Raw genomic sequence first — 21,961 nt, 5'->3', positions numbered from 1 at the left:
CACAATCAACTGTTGCCCAAGCAATGGAAAAAATATGGTTATTGCCATCCAATGCTGTAGCACAAAATAAACACCCTTTGTACTTTCCATATAAAAAAGTTGAGTCTATGAAAATAACAGGGTGACAGTGCTTGAAACCTTCAATTGTTTATTTCAATGCCCAAAAAATTCTGTTTAAAACCCGATAATCGGGTTGTAATTTATTATTAACAAATAGAGGGTCATCTTCAATTAAAAACGCAGAATCAAGGTTGTGTTTGCACAAAGCAAGCATGAATTGCCGCAATCTTGTAAAAAATTCCTCCCAACCACCAAAGATCTTCACAATTGCATCGTGTCTAGCCTTCCATCTCTTCCGATAACTCGGCATATATCCAACCTTATCTTTGATTTCTGCTTGCAACGCAGATATCTTCACATTTAGTTTTCTCGTGCAATTGCAAGGATGAATTTAGATATAAATCTGCTATCCAATTGCTTATGGTCTTGTGAGATTGATGATTAACACATGTATGGGGTCCGTTATATCGAGTAACTTTCCATATATCAGATCCTTCCTAACGAGGCATACGCATTCTCCACTTACAATTGCTCTTTCTATCTTTGCACCTGATAGCATATGTTCTGCTCTTTGTCTCTTCATAACAAAACTCATTGTGCCTAAGTAAATGATATTCTTTGGCAGCTTTTTGGACAGCTTCTCTAGAAGGGAATATCATTCCAACTTCAAACTCATTCGACGGATCCCACATTGAACAACATTGTGGTTTTGACCATGGATCAACTATTTACATACATTAAAAAAAATGGAATTGACATTTTCTGATTAAAAAAAAAAGTATTATTTTAATAAAGCATGACAATAGCTATAAATTAAAATTTACATACATTATTATAAAAAACATTTATTTTCTATTAAATTAAATTAAATTAAATATTTATATAAATGGGTTCAGGTGTCAGATACCAACCCAATAAAATCCGAACACTAATGCAATCCATTAATAATATTAATTTAACTAAGTCGAACTCGTCCCAAATCCCATCCTATTATGATTTGGTCTTATACACAACCCGCCAAAGCCTAGCCCATTGCCATCTATAAGGATGACAAAGGATTTTCATTGGAATTTTTACAACCAGTAAGAATTGCTACAACTACTTCCATAGGGATGGTTGGGTTGAGCAATTCTAATTAAATATTCAAAAAAATAAACATTGTATTTTTTTTATTCATTACATTAAACTATTGTATTTTTTTTAAATTAAAAATTACCGGACATATAATTACTATAATTTTAATTTTTAGGCAGGACTTTGGTTTGAATTTTCTATGAATTTTTTGAGAAAGTTAAACTATTATTTTTGGTTTATGTAAATTTTTTTAATTACGATATGTAACTATTTTATTTAATAAAATTAAAATTATGTATAATTACTATATATTTTTTATATTTCAATTTTTTTATCATCTATTGAATATTTTCCTAATTGTATAATTTATATTATATTTTCTTATAATTTATGTAAATTTTTTAAATCACAATATTCAATTAGTTTTTTTAAAAATAAAAATTACCTATAATTACTATACTTTTATTTTCGTGCATTATTTATATTTCAAAATTTTTATTTTATTCTTATATATTTTCTTAATTGTATAACTTATATTACATTTTCCTACATTTAAATAATGTAATATATTATTAACTCATTTTTCTATGAAATTTTTTATGATCTTAAAATAATAATTTAGGTTTTTATAAATTTTAGCTTTATGCAAACTTTTTATTAAACATATCAAAATGTTATATTTTAATATGAAAAAATAAAATTTAATAAACTATGCACTTAATCTTCGAACAAAATCTATGATTTTTCTAATTTTTTATTTTTTAAACATTTGATGTTTCATCAACAACATTTTAAAATATTTTGTTAATAATACACGTTATGTTAATAATATTATTTTCTAATTTTGTTATGTACCTGTTAACTTTATTTCTCTCTTACACTCTTTACAATTACAATGTCAAATTAAATTTCTAAAATAATCTATATATTATTTTCAGGTTAGCTATAACCTACTCAAGTATTCAAATAATTAAATAACATATAACACTAAAAATTCATATAAAACTATATCCCTAAATATTAATAATATCACAAAAACCTACTTCATATCATAACACATGCATGCATGCATACTTACAAAAATAATTTTATCAACTTTCTCTAATAATAAAAACATTTAACACTCAAATATTTTAATATGTTACAAGTAAATAGGTGATCTAACTAACAAAATACATATCTTAAATTTTTAAGAATAAAAAATCGGCACAAACAATTTTTCCAAACTTCACTGTGCTATTCAAACTAAGAACCACCTAAATCTTTTTTCCTTCTACAACTGCAGCTCCTCTTGTTGTTGCTGGTCTACCAAGCAGAAACTGTCCCTCAGCTCCACTAATTTTACACCAACAAAAGAGAAAATGAGAAGAAGAGAGCGATGATCAACACTGAAGAAGAAGAGAGATATGAGTTCGGCTTCGTGTGCGGGATAAACTGAGGGTGTGTATATAGAACTCTGAACGCCAATAATATTAGTGTCCCACGTCCCGTCCCTCTCTGCAAAGATTCGCTGTGTGGAGTGACTTGAGCTCTGCACGCCATTGATAATGGCATTCCAACACCTGCACGCCATTTATAATGGCGTCCCAACAGCGTCCCATGGACTGTCCCATCCCTCTCTGTAAGATTCGCTATGTGGAGTGACTTGAGCTCTGCACGCCATTTATAATGGCGTCCGCTTCGCTTGATGTGATTACCTGCAGAGATTCGGAGCTGCTGCACTTCGGACGCTTGTATGAATAGCATCCCACCTCAGGACGTTGGTTTGAATGGCGTCCTGTCTTTGGACGCTATTTTGAATGGTGTCCCGTCTGTCCAGCCATCCACGTCACCACTTCTCACCCCGTTTCAGTAAATTCTGTAATCTATAGCCTATCTTGATAAAATTTATGCCTTCACTATCCTAGTGCGGTAAATTCTCCCATTATATATATATTTTTTTGAAAGATGAAAAAGAAAAGTGAAAAAGACAAGAAAATTATAAAAAAGTTAATAATAAAATAATAGGCTTTGATATATATTATATTAACCACAATTAAATATTCTCTTAATGGAATTAACATATCACAGTACTGTAATATTGGTGGTGCAGAAAAGATAAGGGACCACAGTAATGGAAACATCGCTGTTGACTCATACCATAGATACAAGGTATATATTTATTTGACTTTAAATTAAAATTTTATAATTATGAAAACAACAACCACTAAGGCTTTAGGGATATGTTCCCTCTTTTTAAGTTGTGCACTAGCTACTTGCCACTTTTCTAAAAGTAATTGATTTTGTGTTCAGGAAGATGTGGCTATAATGAAGGGCCTAGGTTTTGATGCTTACAGATTTTCCATTTCATGGTCTAGACTGTTTCCGCGTAAGTATTCATCATTCTAGCTTTAGAGAGAGAGCTAGTGTCCTTATTCTTTCTAAAGATTCTCACCTTCCATTAATTTTAATGAAATTTTCCATTTCATGGTCTCTCTCTCTCTCTCTCTCTCTCTTTAAATTCTACATATTAATTTTAGGTGGCCATCTTAGTGGAGGCATAAATACAAAAGGAATTCATTACTACAACAATCTCATCAATGAACTCTTAGCTAATGGTCAGTTTCTATCCCTTTCTCCCTACCGTCTTTTCTTTATGTTTTCCCTCTCATTTAGGACATTTTTTGTGCACATCCATATAGACTATAGAGTAGTTGGCGGGTAACATTCTATACAATAGATATTAATACATATAATAATAGACCTTGATGTAACATTAATTATTTATTACTATATCATGAAGGAATCCAACCTTTTGTGACGTTATTCCACTGGGATCTTCCTCAAGCTCTTGAAGATGAATATGGTGGTCTTTTAAGCTCCAAAATTGTGTAAGTAACTGATGGGAAATCATATGCATTCAACATATATATCCTTAATTAATTAATTGTTCAATTATTCCATGTATAGGGATGATTTTCGTGATTATGCGGAGTTATGCTTTAAAACCTTTGGTGATAGAGAGAAGCGCTGGATAACTTTGAATGAGCCATTAACTGTTGCTGATGATGCTTATGCAACTGGTAAAAAAGCACCTGGGAGATGTTCCGACTGGCTCCCTTATAACGGCAATGGTGGCGATTCAAGTACTGAGCCATATATAGTAGCTCATCATCAACTTCTTGCTCATGCAGCTGCAGTTCAAGTGTACAAGGACAAGTACCAGGTTCATTTAATCATGCATTTTCTTTTCTTTATTCCCTATTTATTAGAATTTTTTCATTATTTCTTGTTATTTTCTTTTCTTTATGCATGTAGATGTCTCAAATGGGTCAAATAAGAATTACTCTAAATTGTCGATGGATTTTACCCTTGACTAACTCAAGTAGAGACTTTAGTGCAGCATCCCGAGCCATTTCTTTCCAATATGATTGGTATATATAAATTTTGCGTTCCTTTTTTCAGTACTTACAGTCAGGAGTATGCTCGAACTAGATTACTGGCATCGAAATTAAATCCCCTTCTTCTAAATGTATGAATTTTGAAGGTTTATGGAACCACTGAAGTCTGGTACGTATCCAGCTGATATGGTTGCTCATGTGGGGAAACGATTGCCTAAATTTTCTAAGGAGGAATCGTTAATGGTGAAAGGATCTTTTGATTTCATTGGACTAAACTATTATACTTCAAAATATGGTTTTGATGTTCCTTGCAAAACTGAATACTTAAGCTACACCACTGACTCTTGTGCTCAGTCTACAGGTAAGAAACTCCTTCATTCACGTTTTTATATTTCTTTCCATTGTTAACAAATTTTCTGCCTTGTTCATTTCTGATACAAAGTAATTTGATGCATCAGCCCAGCGAAATGGGATTCCCATTGGTCCTGCGGTATGATTTAATGCACATATAAAACATTACAGCATGTAGATTCAAGTTGTATATTTCATGGGTTGCGGTTTCTCATACTATAAATGAATTTGCAGACAGGATCAGATTGGCCTTATGTGTATCCAAGAGGAATTCTAGATCTTTTGCTCTACACCAAGAACAAGTTTAATGATCCAATCATTTACATTACTGAGAATGGTACGATATCAAGATCAATCAGCTACAATAATAGGATCTTTTATTATTATCATCATTATTATTTGGTTCATTTAGCTTTGATTGCAATTGAAGTTTCTTGAATTTGAAACTTCATGATTCTCGAGACGACTTTAGTACCATTAAGTTATATGAAATGCTTATTTTAAGAGGACAAATGTGTTTTTGCTTTTAGACTCACAAGTTATAATTTATAATTCTTTTTTTCAGGAGTTAGTGAGCTTGATACTGATTGGATAATTGTAGAGGATGACTATAGAATTCGTTACTTCAATGATCATCTTTCATTCGTCCAGAAAGCAATTAAGTGAGTGATACACAATTTTATTTATTTATTTTTTTCCCAATGACATAAATGTATAATTGGTGTAATGACTCATGAGGATAAAATTAATGATTTGAACAGGAGTGGCGTGAAAATAAAGGGATACTTTGGATGTTGAATACCATACCAAACTTGAGCAATGATCAATATCATCTTCTTTATGACAGCAAATTCTACCACATTTACTAAGCTTCTTCAAAGCATCTCCAAAAAAATTCAAAAGCCATAAAAGCAAGCTTCTCCATTTCCCTCCAACACTTTCCATTTCAAATAAAGATCAAGGTAATCAAGTTGTAGTTCCCATAGGTTATTGTTCAACGCTTTTCGCAGACAAATCACTGCACAATAGCTTGGGCCCGACCAAGAGATCCTTCCTCTCAATCCCTGAATGTATGGTTGCCTTGAGCGCATGTCTGACGTCTTCTTGGACTCCACTGTATCTCTATGCCTTTAACCAGCCTGACTGAATCTTTAGCTTTAGAACCAGACTTCCAAATACCCAAACCAATAGTGGGGATGGTGTGGCCACTCAATAGCCCAAATGAATCAATCTTTTGACCAGAGCATGATTAACCTTTTAATATATATCTATCTACACACACACACACACACTTTGTTCTATCCTATTTTTCTCACAAAAAAAGAGCATGATTAATTTAAGTTTAAATAAGGATTACTCCCTCTTTAGCTTATCAAGAGAACATAATAGCTTCCCTTTCTATTTCGAGAGAAATGTCAAGTGTGGGTAGGACAGATGTTCCAAACGCAATAAAGTTTAGCATTTTTTTTTTTTTTTCAATAGGCCTATTTTATTGGTTTTCACCTTTAAATTCTTATCATATTTTCCTTGTTTTGATACTTTCTTTCCTTTACAGTAGAAACCCAATATCGTAAACATCAAATAAATTACACGAATTAATTAGAGAAAGAAGATAACCCAACAAACGCGATATTTAATTACAGCAAACATGAAACCCAGGAAACACATCAAACATGATCAGAGTTTTTTCATTCTAAATTTGATATGACCAAAGACAAAAATTACCCAGTAGAAACTCATTAAACATGATTGAAGTTTTCTCATTTTTCACAAACTCAGCGACATGAAATTTTAAAATACCCAACAAGAAAAATCCTTCTAACAAATCCTCAATATTAAACAATGGAGAATGGAATCAAAGTATTATTCCTAAAATATTTACCTATTGAGCGCTGAATTGAAAACCAAGGAACTTGAGAACGGCGGTTGGGCTCATGCACGATCGGGAACGGTGACTTGTGATGGCAACAGCACTAGTGGGGTCGTCAGATATGGCAAGAGGCAACAGCTCCTTACTGCCGAGAAGGAGAGGAAGATGTGTGTTGAGGGGAATAAAATAAAATGTAGCCGTGAAGATTTGTGATTTTAAGTTTTAAAATCCTAAGTTTCCGATATATTTCCAATGAATTGATCGGTTGGAAATTCCGTCGATTAATCCGTTACTATTCCTATGAATTGATACCCGTCACTAAACCGTTTGCAAGTCTATTGCTGATTGAAATTTTTTTTAATGGATTAAATCCGTCACAAATTCCATCTCTGAAAGCCACTATTTCTTTTGCAGTGTTGGATGAACACTTTGCCTCTTGGGGCACTTTGGAACCATCAAAACTTGAACTTGAAGGTGATTGACTCCTGGAGCTTCTATGAATTATGGTTATAAAGAGGATTTGAGGGTTTTGAGCCCTTACTGAGGAACTCGGCTAGGAATTTATAAGATCTGTTCTTGGAACTTTGAAGATCTTCTAATGATCTTCTAGAAAATAAATTTGAATAGCTTGAACACTTCCTACAAGGACTGAGAGCAATTATTCCAATTCTCAAAGGCTTATCTCCTAAAGTCTATAAATTTGTAAGTTTTAATCAAATTTTAATCAACCTAGATCAATTTTAAGATCTTATACTTATAACTACTTTCTGATTGACTTAGGGCTATTATGATCATTGAAATAAAAATTGAAAAATTAAAACTATTATAAATCAACCAATGAGTTTTAATTTAATAGTATTAGAGTTATTTTTAAAACTATCAGGTTTCGAGATTTAATTCAAAGGAAGCTAATTATACTAAAAAAAAATTAAATTTTAAAAAAATATCATAACCGAATTAATAATGGATAATTCATATATGCTTATTGAAAACTAATAATATATCACTCATGTTTTTAGCAAATTATATTATATGTTGAATATATATCAAACTAAACAAAATAAAAAAATGTATAAAATTATATGATAGTTTGTAATGAATTTTTGATAATTCATATATGCTTATTGAGAACTAATAAAACTATCATAATGTATAAAAGTTTGTGTTTCGTTTATAATTTTCTTTCAATCATTTTCAATTTTATGCGTATTTCTTCGACAAATTAGTTGTTTTTTTATTTACTTTAAAATTTGATATTTAATTTACATGTATTGCCTTATTTGAATTATATTCATATTGAACATATAATTATAAAACCAAAAAGATAACTAATATATACAATTTAAAATTATGCATATTTTATATAACAAACTTTAAAGCAATTGATTAAAATGAAGAGAATATTCTTTATTTTACATGTGAACAAAAATGTAAGGGTAGAATAAGAGTTAATTTTACCCATAGTCCCTCAACTTAGCTAGTTGTATTAATAAAATCCCTTAATTTTATTGTATCATAAAAATTTTTGAATTTTAATTTAAATATCATTTAAATCCCTATAACCTGCCATTATAGGTTTTCAGATTAATTTATTATCAAATTTCACTTATTGCCCCTCAACTTTGATAAATATATCAGACACATTTCTCATCTTTAATTTATCTCACAAAAATTTTTAAACTTTAATTTAATATATAAATAACTTTAATTCAAAATGTACTAAACAATAGTTATGATTGAATATATTATTTTGCTAATTTAATAAATAAAGATAAAAACTATATATAATAACGATCTATATAAAAAAAATTAAATTATTCATACTTAATTAAGGTTTGCACATCTCAAATCAAAGTAAAATAATTATGTGCTATTAATTTTTTTTCTTACATTAAAATAAATCAAAGGAATTAAGATAAATTAGATATAAATTTTTTAGATATTAACTTAAAATCGAATTAAAAATAATATATGTAAAAATAATTTTTTATATGATAAATTAAATAATTAATTAGTTGTAAATATTTATAAAAATATTAAACTATTTTTAAAATCTGATTTATTTTAAACAAATCAAAAATAAGTGAAGATTAAAATTTTAAATTGACTATTAAGTTAAGGGATGATTATGATAAACTTATTTAAGTTGAGAGACAATTAGTGAAATTTAACCATAAGTTTATCTGGAAACCTGTAATAATAAGTAAGTCACAGAGATTTTAGTGATACTTGAATTGAAGTTTATAGATTTTTATAATACAAATTGAAGTTGAGGAACGATACTAATACAATCACCTAAATTGAGGGATAATGAGTGAAAGTAACTCCACATAATAAAAAGAAACTTCAGGAAGTGGAAACTAACAAGGAGCCATAGTATTGTCTCAAATTCCAAAGGCAGAAAAAACTTCTAAGTTTCAAGGTCTGGGTCAATTGAATCACAAACCTAAGTACCTGGTTGAAGGATATTGCATGTGCTCTAGCGGCTTTAATAACGATGCTGTCAATAGCCATTGATCCTTCCATATTCAAATAGAGGCAAACATAATCCATCCTTGAGAACCTTAGGCCATCAATGAATCCGCACACAAAAGTTAAAGGATAAATTTAAAGTTGAAAGGTCCCAAATTTGAATTCCAGTTAGAGTCAGTCAATTATATAATATATATAGCTGAGGCTAAATTAAAAATCCCTCCGACATATGGAGCAGTTGGTTGTTCTCATTTTAAACATTTGACCAACGGCAATCCCAACTGAAGTTGTAAGAGGAAAAAAAAAGTGGCATAATGGTTAGAACTCTTCCCTTAATTAATTTTGCTTGTCAACATCTAAATACAAAAGTTCTGTAAAATAATGAAATTTAAATTTTATCAATTAAAAATATATGGTTATATGGTTTGATAGATGTGGATATGTTAACTTAAAATACAAGATAGAAATTTAAACTAATACCTGTCAATTAATTTTATATATTAATATCAACTGCTATCTTCCATTAACAATCCAAATATTGTAATTTGTCTTTTATACGTAGAAAGAGATTAAATTTAAGGATAATTAAACTTAGGGGAACTAAATCATCCCATGTCTTCTCCAAACATAAATAGAAAAATAGCTAATTAATGAGCAATCTGATTGCAAATTTATAATGAACAAGTCTTTAAACAATTCCAACTACCTAATCAAAAAATGTCAACAACTAACTAGTTTTATTATATAATAAAAAATGTGAAACTCCAATAAATTAATTAAGTGGAAAAATAAATTATGAATTGTACAAAATGTCTGTTGCTAAAGACATAGAGCTGCGGTACTAAGATATTATATTCATCCTCCAAATCCCATACCCTCAAATAACTGATGATGAAGGGTGAGGGCAGCTACTAAAGGCCTTATTGTTTTAGGATTTTCATAAGCACCTAAAGAGATTCCTATTTTCACAGAATGGACCACAATACCCAACTCCAATACCTGCAGAAAGTTTAAAAATGAATAAAAGCAAGAATAATAAAATAAATAAAACATTATGATCAATGACGCAAGCTGTTTTCTATATACATTTTTGGTCCTTTCCAAATAAAATAATAAAATAAAACATATCATGATCAATGAAAATATGGAAAATGGCAAGTGACTTTACCTTGACTTACCCTTTATGAATTGGATAAATTTTGATTAAACATGATACATCGTAAAACAATCACATATAATAATAATAAATACCCTTGTATTTAGGAATATACTTTTTAAAAAATATCCTCTACAATATGTTAAGGAATATGCTTCTATTACTTTTCCTAAGGAAGAATGGAAAAGATTTCTTCCTCTCAAAACATCTCCCTCTCTTCTCTCTTTTCCTTGCTGCTCTTCCCTTAATATTCTCTTTTTTTCTATCTACACTCTTTTTCTCTACCATATCTTTACCATACTATTACCCTCTAATTTGACCGCTGGGTCTTCATGGGGGATCTCCTTAGCGGACCCCTAACTATTTTTTCTTCTCTTGCCAGTTTTTTAAAGTTAAGATGATGAAAGTGACACCACATAATGAAACAACAGATCTAGGCTTCATCAAAATAGAATTGATTTTGAAGAACTTTTGCCTCTTAGGGAAACCTGGAACCATCGAAACTTGAAGGTTAATTGACTACCAGGAGGATTTCAGGTGCTGAGCACTTACCGAGGAACTCGGCTAGGAATTTGAACAAGATTTGCTGGAACTTTAAAGATATATGAATGATCGGCCAAATACAAGCAGCCATATAAACGAAAATTCCAGCTGAGGTGCATTACCTAGCTAACTTTTTTAATTGGGAATTATTCATGAAGATTATATACATTTTCTATCTCAAGATGGTGAGGCTGACTGCATCATTGTACCAGGTGTGTAAGAGTATCAGATAAAAGGGGCTACAAGAAGTGCTTAACTTTATCTTCAAATAGCACCGGGCCACGAGATAACCTGAGTTCACTTCTTGGAATAAAACCATATACAGAATAAATAATCTTCCGGAAGTCGAAAACTAACAAGGAGCGAGAGAATTATCTCAACTTCCAAAGGCAGAAAAACACTTATAGTCTCCACGCCATTGTTTCAAGTCTGGTCTATTAAATGGCAACATGATCTAACCAATGAGCAATCAGATAGCAAATTTATAATGAAACAAATTTATAAGCAATTTCAACCATCTAATATCTCATACATTTATATATATATATGCCAAACTCCAATAAATTAATTAAGTGAATAATAAATTCTGAAGATTGTATAAAATGCTTGTCACAGAGTCTTAGGGCTGAGTTATTAAGATATTACGATATGCATAACTTTTTTTCTTTTCTTTTGCATATACAGAAAAAGTTTAAGCCCATTTGGCCAAGAGAGACATCAAGCCTGCACCAAGCAGAAGAAAAAGATTAACTCCAAGTTGGAGTTTTCCATTGCCCTGTACTTTAGGATTCATAAAATCAGCAGCAAGAAGATCCACCAATGCCATGTAAATTAAAATTCCGGCTGAAGCTGAATTAAAAATCCCTTCAACAATGAGAGCAGTTGGACTATTCTCATTATACACATTTGATATCCCAATTCCGATTGCAATACCAACTGGGGTTGTAAGAGAGAAGAAAAGTGCCATAGAGGCAACAACTCTTCCCTTGAATTTTGCCTGCCAACATACAAATGCAAAATTCTATCAAATAATGAAATTTAAGTTCTATCAATTAAAAATATGGGGTTATATAGTTTGATAGATGTGGATATTTTGACTTAAAATACGAGATAGAAATTTAAACTAATACTTGTTAATTAATTTTATATATTAATATCAATTGCTATCTTCCATTTGAAATCTAAATAATGTAATTTGTCTTTTATATGCATAGAGATTAAAAGCTTTCTTTAAAGAATAGAATAATGTGATTGCAAATTTATATGCAATTCCAACTAACTAATATGTAACGTCAACAGCCAAGTACTTTTTCCTCCAAAAAAAAAAAAAAACTAGTTTTATTCTATAATCAGAAAATTTGGAACTCACTTGGATTGGGATTAGGAAAATTAAATGATAAAAATGCCAAAACTCCAATAAATTAATTAAGTGGATAATAAATTCTGAATTTCACAAAATGTTTTTGCAAAACTTATTGAGATATTAAGATATTACCTGAGCAATGCATCCTCCAAGTCCCATACCCTCAAAGAACTGATGAAAGGTGAGGGCAGCTATTAGAGGCCTTATTGTTTTTGGACTTTCAGAAGCACCTAATGATATTCCTATTATCACAGAATGGACCACAATACCCAACTCCAAAACCTGCAGAAAATAAATAATAATAAGAAGAATAATAAGAATAATAAAGTAAAATATCATTATCAATTGGGCTGTTTTCTTCCCTTTACTTATATTTTTTGTCATTGTAAAACTGAACTTTTAAATTTTTTTATGGTAGCATTATTTTGTTTGCATATTGCAAATTTCAATACAAAATGGCTACCTTTATCAACAAAACTCTCTTACAATAGAGTTTAACCAATATGAATTGTTTAGTTGTTCTTGCCTAGAGCCTATGACACCAAGGCATAAGAGAAAAATAGGGTTGAATTAAAACAAACAGATTGAAAGAAAACAAACAGACCATGAGTGTAGCTAATCAAATTGATTAGGTAATGTAATGTATTACTATTCTATAAAAACAAACATAAAAGAAATTCAATCAAGAGGATTATTCACTCATTCAAATCAAAATCACCTGTGAAATAACTCGATGGCGAAGAAGCTCAGATGAAGCAGAATTCTCAATCAAAACTGAACCATGTGAATGACCATGAGTTGCATGAGTGTGAACATGCGTCTGTCCTCCATTCTCTCTGGCTTTCTCCTCATCTCCAGCTATATGTTGTCCTTGTCCTTGGGACTTAGCATAATAAGAAGTTGCAAAAGCATCAATCATCAAGGTCCCAATTGCAGAAACCATGGCCACAAAACCGGTGAAAGGAAATTTCCCCCAAGGGTTCTCATTGAGGCACGGTGATGTCAAGCTGTCAAAAGCGTCAGGAAGCACATGAATGAACCCAGTTGACAAAATTACACCAGCTGCAAAGGCCTTGATTATGAAAAATATATTCTTTTCGGGATGTAAAGCTGTGATGAACCTTCCTAAAATTGGGAGGCAAACACCTATTGCACCAGCAACCAAAATTGCAGCTATACCAACAGCTTTATATTTAAGAGCCTCAGATTTGTTACGATCTTCTGCTTCATTTTCACATGTACAATCTCCGATCACAAGCGCAGGGAGTAGCAAGAGGAAACCAAAAACTCTGAAAAAGCTTCTATTGAAATTGCTCATGGTATAGATATATTGAGTGAAAGTATAGGATTTTGCTAGCTTCTCATGTAGGAGACTGATAATTGCTAGTCTATTACATGTACTTCTCAATTTTGAAAATTTATACTTACCATGACAAACTATGGTGACATTGTGACAATTCTCTGCCTCCAAAAGAAGACCTTTTTTTCTTGATAAATAAATTTGGTATGTATTTGCAAGTAGTTTCATGTGTCTGAGATCAATGAATTTGGCTTCCCAAATTACCTAGAGGGATTTGAAACTATTAACCGTGTAGGAAGAATTAACTAAAATGGGTAGGGTTAAATTAGTAAATTCAAACAAGTTTTTTTTTGAATTTTAAATCAAGATTTATTTAATGATATCATCAAGGATTGATATAGTAGTAGGGCTATAAAATTAGTTTACTGAAAAATGAGGAAATTATGAACTCATCCCATAAAATGATCAAGTACAGTTGACGTAGATAAATATAGATTATAGAGAAAGGGTGTTGTTTTGGAATAGTGTACAACCGGAATTCCAGTGTTATGTTGAAAGAATGTCGACATTAAACATCATAAATAATAAGGAAGTTTCAAACCATTCTTAATTATTATACAGCTCAAGCTACAGTACATTGTGTGGACATCAGTGCCAGGTGTCTACAGTACATTGGCTATTCTCAATAATGTGTATGGAGAATAGTGATGGGGGTATGGAAGGTGATTGATGGCTATGATCAATCCACGTTATTGAAAGCTTATTTATGCTTGATTTAAATGCTTATATGTAATTGGTAAATAGTTAATTTGTTTAATAATAAATAATTTATAAACATATTTATTATTAAAATGACTAGAAAGGATATTAAATAATATTTTTAGTAAAATTTTATAAATTAAACGAGGTTAATATAATAAAATATTTGATTAAATTAACTTATAAGTATCAAAATAAAAAGTTGTCTCCTTAGTGTTTTTTTGAAAGGGGCTTATAAGCAAATATATATATATATATATATATATATATATATATATATATATATATATATGTAAATTTATTTTTAGAGAGTTATAAGTTAAGAAAAATAGTTTCTAGTATCTCGGCCTTTCATATTAGGTACAATTATAACCAAATTCTAAGATTGATTTAGAGAAATTTAAATTTTATTCACTAAATTTATAATTATAGTAACTAAATGTCCTAAATTTACAATTATAATAACCAAATGCCCTAAAAAATTTTTGTGTTTTGGTAATTAAGTTATTGATTATTTTAAAAATTATGATCACATTAGTCAAGAGAATAAACTCAGCTAATTTAAATTTTAGGTAATAAAACTTAAATGTTAGGGTGTTCAGTTATTATAATTATAAGTTTATTAAATAAAATTTAAATTTCTTCAAATTAATTTTAGATTTTGGTTAAAATTACACCTAAAGTTTGAGATAATTATTGCAAAATTGATACATTTAGATAAAATTGTTAGATTACGAAAAATTTTAGAAAAAATAAATGGGATGAATTTACTAATTTTATTTTATTAATTACTTAATTTAACTAAATAATTTTTAATTGAAATGAAAAATTATTTTAATTTTGTAATTTTTTTCGTCAATATATGAAATAAATTTTTATTTGTATTTATAAGACAAAATATTTTCAATGTATATTAATCATAAAATTAAAGTAATCTAAAATCAAAATCTTAAGGTGATATAATTTATTTAATATTTAATTGTGAATCAATATTTTTAATGTAAATTATTCATATATTAAAAATATTGATTGCACATATATATTTATTATAAAATTTAAAATATTAAATTAAGAAATTAATAGTAAATATTTAAATAAAAAAATAAAGTCCAAGAAAATCATATATTTCTCATTTGTAAATTTAAAATATTGAATTCGAGATAAATTCAATATCTTAATTATTAATCCGTTTAATTATTAATCCTCACTTTCTCAATTTAATTTTTATAATTATTATTACTATAAAACTTTATATGGTAGTTATTATTTTATTTTAATTTTTAAGGTTTGACTTGAATGTGAACAAAAGAAATAAATGTGATTATAAAAGTCTTTGTATATAGAAAATAGACGCAGTGATATAAACGGCAGAGTCTCATTTCTCTATCCGTAGCTTTAGTTGGAGTATAATAATTTGACATTTATGGGGTTTAATGTCGACATTATTTTGGAATTTCCAATTGTATACTCTTCAAAATACAACACACACTCTCTCTCTCTATAAATCTACATTTATTTACGTCAACGGTATTTGATCATTAAATGAGATGAGTTCATAATTTCCTCATTTTTTACTAAATTAATTGTATAACCCTACTATCAATTCTTGATAATATCATTACCTTCATTATGTTACAAATAATAAATCTTTTTTGAATTTACTAATTTAGCCCTACCCATTTTAGTTAATTCTCTCTACACTTTTACTTAGTTTTCACATACCCTTTAGGTAATTTGGGAGAATCTTCTGTGTAAGGTTGAGAATTGTCACAGTTACAACAAAATTTTTCATAATTAATTTGAATTTTCAAAATTTAAAAGTAGATGTTACAGACTACCAACTTTAGGAGTCCTCACTCTTCTACATAAGAAACTAGGAAGATCCAACTTTGGCTCCATATACCTACATACCTGCACCATGAGTAATTTCAATAGAAACTATCTCACAGTCTTTTGTTTTCTTCTGCTACTCCGTGCGTTTGTGATAGGAGATTGTAAGTGTGAAACTGAGAAAGAAGATCGTAATAAATATGAGGCTCTTAAAAATAAAATTGTTGCAATAGCTGCAATTTTGATTGATGGTGAAATAGGACTTTGCCTTCCAATTTTAGGAATTCATCCAAGCTTTACATCCAGACAAGAACATATTTTTCATAACGAAGGCCTTTGCAGCTGGTCTAATTGTCACTTGGGTTCATTCATGCGCTTCCTTAGCTTTTGAAAGCATGATGCCACCATGCCTCAAAGAAAATCCAAAGGGAAATTTTCCTTTCACTGGTTTTGTGGCCATAGTTTTTGCAAGACCTTGATGATCGATGCTTTTGCGACTTCTTATTATGCCAAGTCTCAAACATACAATTGGAGACGAGGAGAAAACGACTAGTGGGTCAGAAATTTAATTTAGAAGACTCAATTAAAATATACAATTCGTAAAAATAATATATATAAAATAAATATAAATTGATAAGAATTTTTTTTCAAGTAAAATTGACTAGTTAAAAATTAAATAGAACTATTGTCTATTAAAAATATAATGAATTTTAACATTAGGAATTATTGAACTTAGAATAAGGTTTATATGTTTATATGGTTGACATGGACACCTTTTTGCAAATGATATCTTCTAAATTCATCCTGATCTCATTAGGATGATAATCTATGTTTTTTTTTTTCCCTAATCCAGGATTTGAAGGAATATCATCCAAATTAATTTCTAAATGAGCTTTTTTTTAAGAACTTTGCAAATTTTCTCTTGCACTAGCTTCATTAGCATTGGAGGGTTCATTGATAATTGATTTTTTTTTTTATAAGAATTTCATCCATCATCCTAAATATATGTGTAAAAAAAATTATTACCATAGAAACAATGAATTAATCCTATAGTTTATTTTCAAGTTTGATACTAATTTTAAATAGTAACATTCATCTAATGATATAAATAATAAAAATTAAAATAAAATAATCTGAATAATAAATGGTTAGATATACAAAATTTTGGGGAATTGGCAAATAAAAGGCATATACAAAAGAAAATAAATTTACACAATTAGAGAGTTAACACGTGCAAACTAAAACTAAATCTAGGAAAACTAAAACAAAATTAAAAAGGAAAATAAGGATGAAAAGATGAAAACTAACATTCGGGGATGGATACAAAGGTTAGTGAGAGATTTTTCTGCAGAGATGAGTGATTGACAAATTTCTATTTGTATTTGAGATGTGAGTTATTAGTTTGTTCTTACTTGAGAGATAGAAACGAAGAAAGAATAGGAAGTTTGAAGTGAAAGAATTGGTTTTTAGTTGTGGAGGATAGATGCATTTTCACACTGATGCGACTCATGGCCATTCACATGTTTATGTTTATATATATATCAAAAGGTGACTTTCTGTTATTCATAGTCAATGTAATTACCATAACTAAAATAATCAGCTGATGTGGAATGAAATAATAAAATTTAACAAATTTAAATGATTTAAAAATAATAAAAATTAAGGAAAAAAAAAAAAACGGTAATAGCCTTCTTCTGGTCCATCATGAATAGCTCATTATTAATGGATACTGAATGTTAATTCTCATGCATGCTTTGATATGGAAATTCTTTCGTTTCATATAGGGAACCAGTCAAGAGGTCTTGGAGGCCTTTCTGTTTTCTTCACACATGAGGATGGGTTCTCAATGGCACATTACAGGACAAGGGAGATTGATTGCCAACAAAATCAACTGCCCCATGATGGTGTATAATATGGTTTAACTTTGTTTACAACAAAATTAAGGCGATTTAATGAAATTTTATAATTTATCTCATTAAATTTTTATAAAATAATGTTTTTTTCTTTCAATAGTTAATTATAAAAAATTTATTAACTTAATGAAAAAAATAAAATTTTTTAAACATATTAAATTATGATATTTTTTATAATATTTTAAATTTAAATAAAATAATAAATATTAAATGTAAAATGTTATATAAGTATATCTTATTTAATTATATATATAATATTTGTTAATATTATTAGAAATATGTCATATATATTCTTTTACGTAAAGAAATTTTATTTTTCTATTAAGTTAATAAATTTTTCGTAATTAGCTATTTTATGGAAAAAAAAATGTTTTACAAAAAATTAATGAGATGAATTATAAAATTTTATTAAACCACCTTATTTTATGTAATAACATAATTTATTTTATTTTAAACCAAGAAACTATAAAATACACCCTCCATAATAACCTAAATGATAAATCATTGAAATTTGAATTTCCACACAATGAAGCAGCAAAGCCATTCTATTCTCTTGATAAGCTAAAGGATGGAGTAATCCTTATTTAAACTTGAATTGAATATGTTAAGTGTATGTAGGAAAAAATTATTAAATAGTACTTTCCAAATAATTTTAGAAAAGCTCTCGTCATCTTGTTCTTCATATTTCAAGAGTGCAGATATTTTGCAAATATACCCATTATGTCTTCACCACTTCTTGAAATGCAGTCGCCCATGCAATACCAGTATGATCCTGTACTTGAACCTGGAGAATGTGTCTGTAGTCACATTCACCCACTTGTACCTCCACTTCCCATCTCCATTATTCGTTACCTTCTTGGAGTAATCCTTATTTAAACTTAAATTGAATATGTTAAGTGTATGTTATAAGTTAGGTCCGGATTCACTTTAATTTTCTCTACTGGCAAAATGTGGGATGGGTCTGATCTATACCTCCTCAACATGGAGACATGAAAAACATTGTGGATCTTCTTCAACTCAGGAGGCAATGCAAGTCTGTATGCTAACGGACTCACTCTTTCCAGAACCTTATATGGCCCGATGAAGCGAGGACTCAATTTTCCTTTTCCGCCAAATCTTATAATCTTCTTCCATGGGGAAACTTTAAGGAATACTTTGTCACCCACTGAATATTCAATATCATGTCTCTTCACATCTATGTAGGACTTCTGTCTGTCTGATGTAGCATTGAGTCTGTCTCTAATAAGCTTAATATTCTCTTCAGTCTATTGTACAATTTTGGGGTTAATCAACTTTCTCTCGCCCACTTCATCCCAACACAAGGGAGTTCTACATTTTTTGCCATAGAGTGCTTCATATGGAGGCATCCCAATGCTTGACTAATAGTTGTTGCTATAAACAAATTCAATCAAAGGCAAGTGTGTATCCCAACTTTCTTCAAACTCAATTACACAAGCCCGAAGCATATCCTCCAGGATCTGGATGATTCTCTTAGACTGGCCATCTGTCTGTGGATGGAATGCGGTGCTGAAGTCCAATCTAGCTCCTAGGGCTTTTTGAAGACTACCCCAGAATTTAGAAGTAAACCTTGGATCCCTATCTGATATAATGGACACTAGCACTGGCACTCCATGTAATCTCACCACTTCGTCAATATACAACTTGGCCAATCTATCTAGACTATAATCCATCCTTATTGGCAGAAAGTATGTAGAATTAGTCAATCTATCCACAATGACCCAAACTGCATCATGATTCTTCTGTGTACGTGGAAGTCCCATCACAAAATCCATAGTAATCTGTTCCCATTTCCACTCGGGAATTGGCAGTGGCTATAGCAAACCAGCTGGCACTTGGTGTTCTGCCTTTACTTGCTGACAAGTTAGGCATTTAGCCACATATTTTGCAATATCCTTTTTCATGCCCATCCACCAGTAGTGCTCTTTAATAGTTCTATACATTTTGGTCCGACTAGGTTGCATTGCAAAAGGTGAGTTATGTGCTTCCTTTAAAATGACTTGCTTCAATTCCACATCATTAGGAATGCACATTCTACCTTGGTATAGCAGTAAGCCATTATCATTCATTGAAAATTATGGTTTCTTGCCATTCTGAGTTTCTTCCACTAATTTCAAATACTTTTCATCATTTTGAGCTACTGCTTTTATTTATTCAATCAACACTGGTTTCATCTGCAAGGTAGCCACAATTCGCCTATCATAATCTATCTCCAATTTAGCATGCAATGTCTTCAAATCATGCACCATGAATAAAGGTGAAGCCTTCAAACTAGCCATGGTATTGTGACTTAGGGCATCCGTAACAACATTGGCTTTCCCAAGTTAGTAGTCGATCCAAAGAATCATAATCTTTTATTAGTTCTAGCCATCTTCTTTGCCTCAAGTTCAACTCTTTCTGTGTGCCCAGATATTTTAAGCTCTTGTGATCTGTGCAGATGTAACACTTCTCCCCATATAAATGTTGTCTCTAGATCTTCAGAGCAAATACAATAGCTGCTAGCTCCAAGTCATGTGTAGGATAATTCCTCTTATGTTGTTTAAGATGGCGTGAAGCATAGGCAATAACATTTTTATCTTGAATCAACACACAGCCTAGCCCATTGTGAGAAGTATCACTGTATATGGTATACTCTTTACCTGGAGTAGGTAAAGTCAAGACTGGAGCTTCAGTTAAATACCTCTTCAACTCATCAAAGCTCTCCTAGCATCTGTTAGTCCACTGAAATTTCACATCCTTTTGAAGCAACTTAGTTAGTGGAGATGTCAATATGGAGAATCCCTTCACAAACCTATGGTAGTAACTAGTCAAACCAAGGAAACTCTGAACTTCTGTAACATTTCTAGGCGGCTACCAATTTAGAATGGTTTCTACCTTGCTGAGATTCACCTTGATACCCTCTGCTGATACAATATGCCCCAGAAAGGCAATCTCCTTAAGCTAAAGCTCACATTTAGACATTTTGGCATACAACTGTTTCTCCCTCAAGGTCTGTAGTACAATCCTCAGGTGCTTATCATGCTCCTTTGCATTCTTCGAGTACACCAAAATATCATCAATGAATACCACAATAAACTGATCTAGATATGGCCTGAAGATAGTGTTCATCAGGTCCATAAAAGCAGCTAGAGCATTAGTTAAACCAAATGGCATCACCATCAACTCATAGTGGCCATAGCAAGTCCTGAAGGCAGTTTTAGGAATGCTCTACTCCTGCACCCTCAACTGGTAGTATCCCAATCTCAAATCAAATTTTGAGAACACAGTTGCATCTTTCAACTAATCAAACAAATCATCAATCCATGGCAAAAGATATTTATTCTTTATGGTCACCTTATTTAATTGTCTGTAGTCAATGCAAAGACGGAGATTACCATCTTTTGTCTTAATAAACAACATTGGTGCTTCCCAAGGTGACACACTAGGCTGGATAAAACCCTTATTTAGCAACTCAGAATCGCACCTTCAACTCTTTTAACTCAGCAGGTGCCATTCTATAAGGAGTAATAGAAATTGGCTCCACACCAGGCATAACCTCAATTTTAAATCACACCTCTCTTTTCGGCGATAATCTTGGCAACTCTTCAGGAAAAACATCCGAAAATCACATCGTGGGGATATTCTTCAAATCGACTCCTACTTGTGTGTCTATCACATGAGCTAGGCAGGCTTCACACCCCTTTCTAATCATCTTTCTAGCAAGTGTAGCTGAAATGATATTAGATGGCAATAACTGCCTCTCCCCGTGTATCACCACATCTACATACTCGGGAAGACTAAAAGTGACTGTCTTTAGTTTACAGTCAATCATAGCATAATGCCTGGCTAGCCAATCCATGCTCAAGATGATATCATAATCTCTGAAGGGCATT

At 30.7% G+C, this 21,961-nt stretch overlaps 2 protein-coding genes across 4 annotated transcripts in view; one reads left to right on the top strand and one right to left on the bottom strand.

Annotated features, from left to right (window-relative positions):
* Positions 1-13,740, bottom strand: part of LOC131178692 (zinc transporter 8-like) — a 43,487-nt gene extending 29,747 nt beyond the window's left edge. The window contains exons 1-4 of one of the 3 annotated variants that reach the window (XR_009147632.1): positions 12,988-13,740; positions 12,402-12,551; positions 11,615-11,903; positions 11,198-11,349 (exon numbers count right to left, since the gene is read on the bottom strand). Coding sequence is in view for 2 of the 3 variants with exons in the window: in XM_058144076.1 (XP_058000059.1) it covers positions 11,330-11,349; positions 11,615-11,903; positions 12,402-12,551; positions 12,988-13,587 (1,059 nt within the window). In the remaining variant the exon portion in view is untranslated. Of the gene's footprint in view, positions 1-10,445; positions 11,350-11,470; positions 11,904-12,401; positions 12,552-12,987 lie in introns of those variants that run through there. The other 2 variants (XM_058144076.1, XM_058144077.1) reach the window with 2 other exon arrangements.
* Positions 3,177-5,827, top strand: LOC131178690 (beta-glucosidase 16-like). Its single transcript, XM_058144073.1, has 11 exons — positions 3,177-3,285; positions 3,427-3,502; positions 3,654-3,731; positions 3,917-4,004; positions 4,084-4,339; positions 4,432-4,547; positions 4,661-4,875; positions 4,973-5,004; positions 5,100-5,202; positions 5,431-5,527; positions 5,627-5,827. Exons 2-11 carry the CDS (start codon positions 3,442-3,444, stop codon positions 5,661-5,663), a joined length of 1,083 nt encoding a protein of 360 aa, XP_058000056.1. The 5' UTR covers positions 3,177-3,285; positions 3,427-3,441; the 3' UTR covers positions 5,664-5,827.
* Positions 13,741-21,961: the final 8,221 nt, after the last annotated feature.

This window comes from Hevea brasiliensis, chromosome 3 (assembly GCF_030052815.1).
Source record: "Hevea brasiliensis isolate MT/VB/25A 57/8 chromosome 3, ASM3005281v1, whole genome shotgun sequence".
NCBI lineage: Eukaryota > Viridiplantae > Streptophyta > Magnoliopsida > Malpighiales > Euphorbiaceae > Hevea > Hevea brasiliensis.
This window is presented reverse-complemented; position numbering and strand designations above follow the sequence as displayed.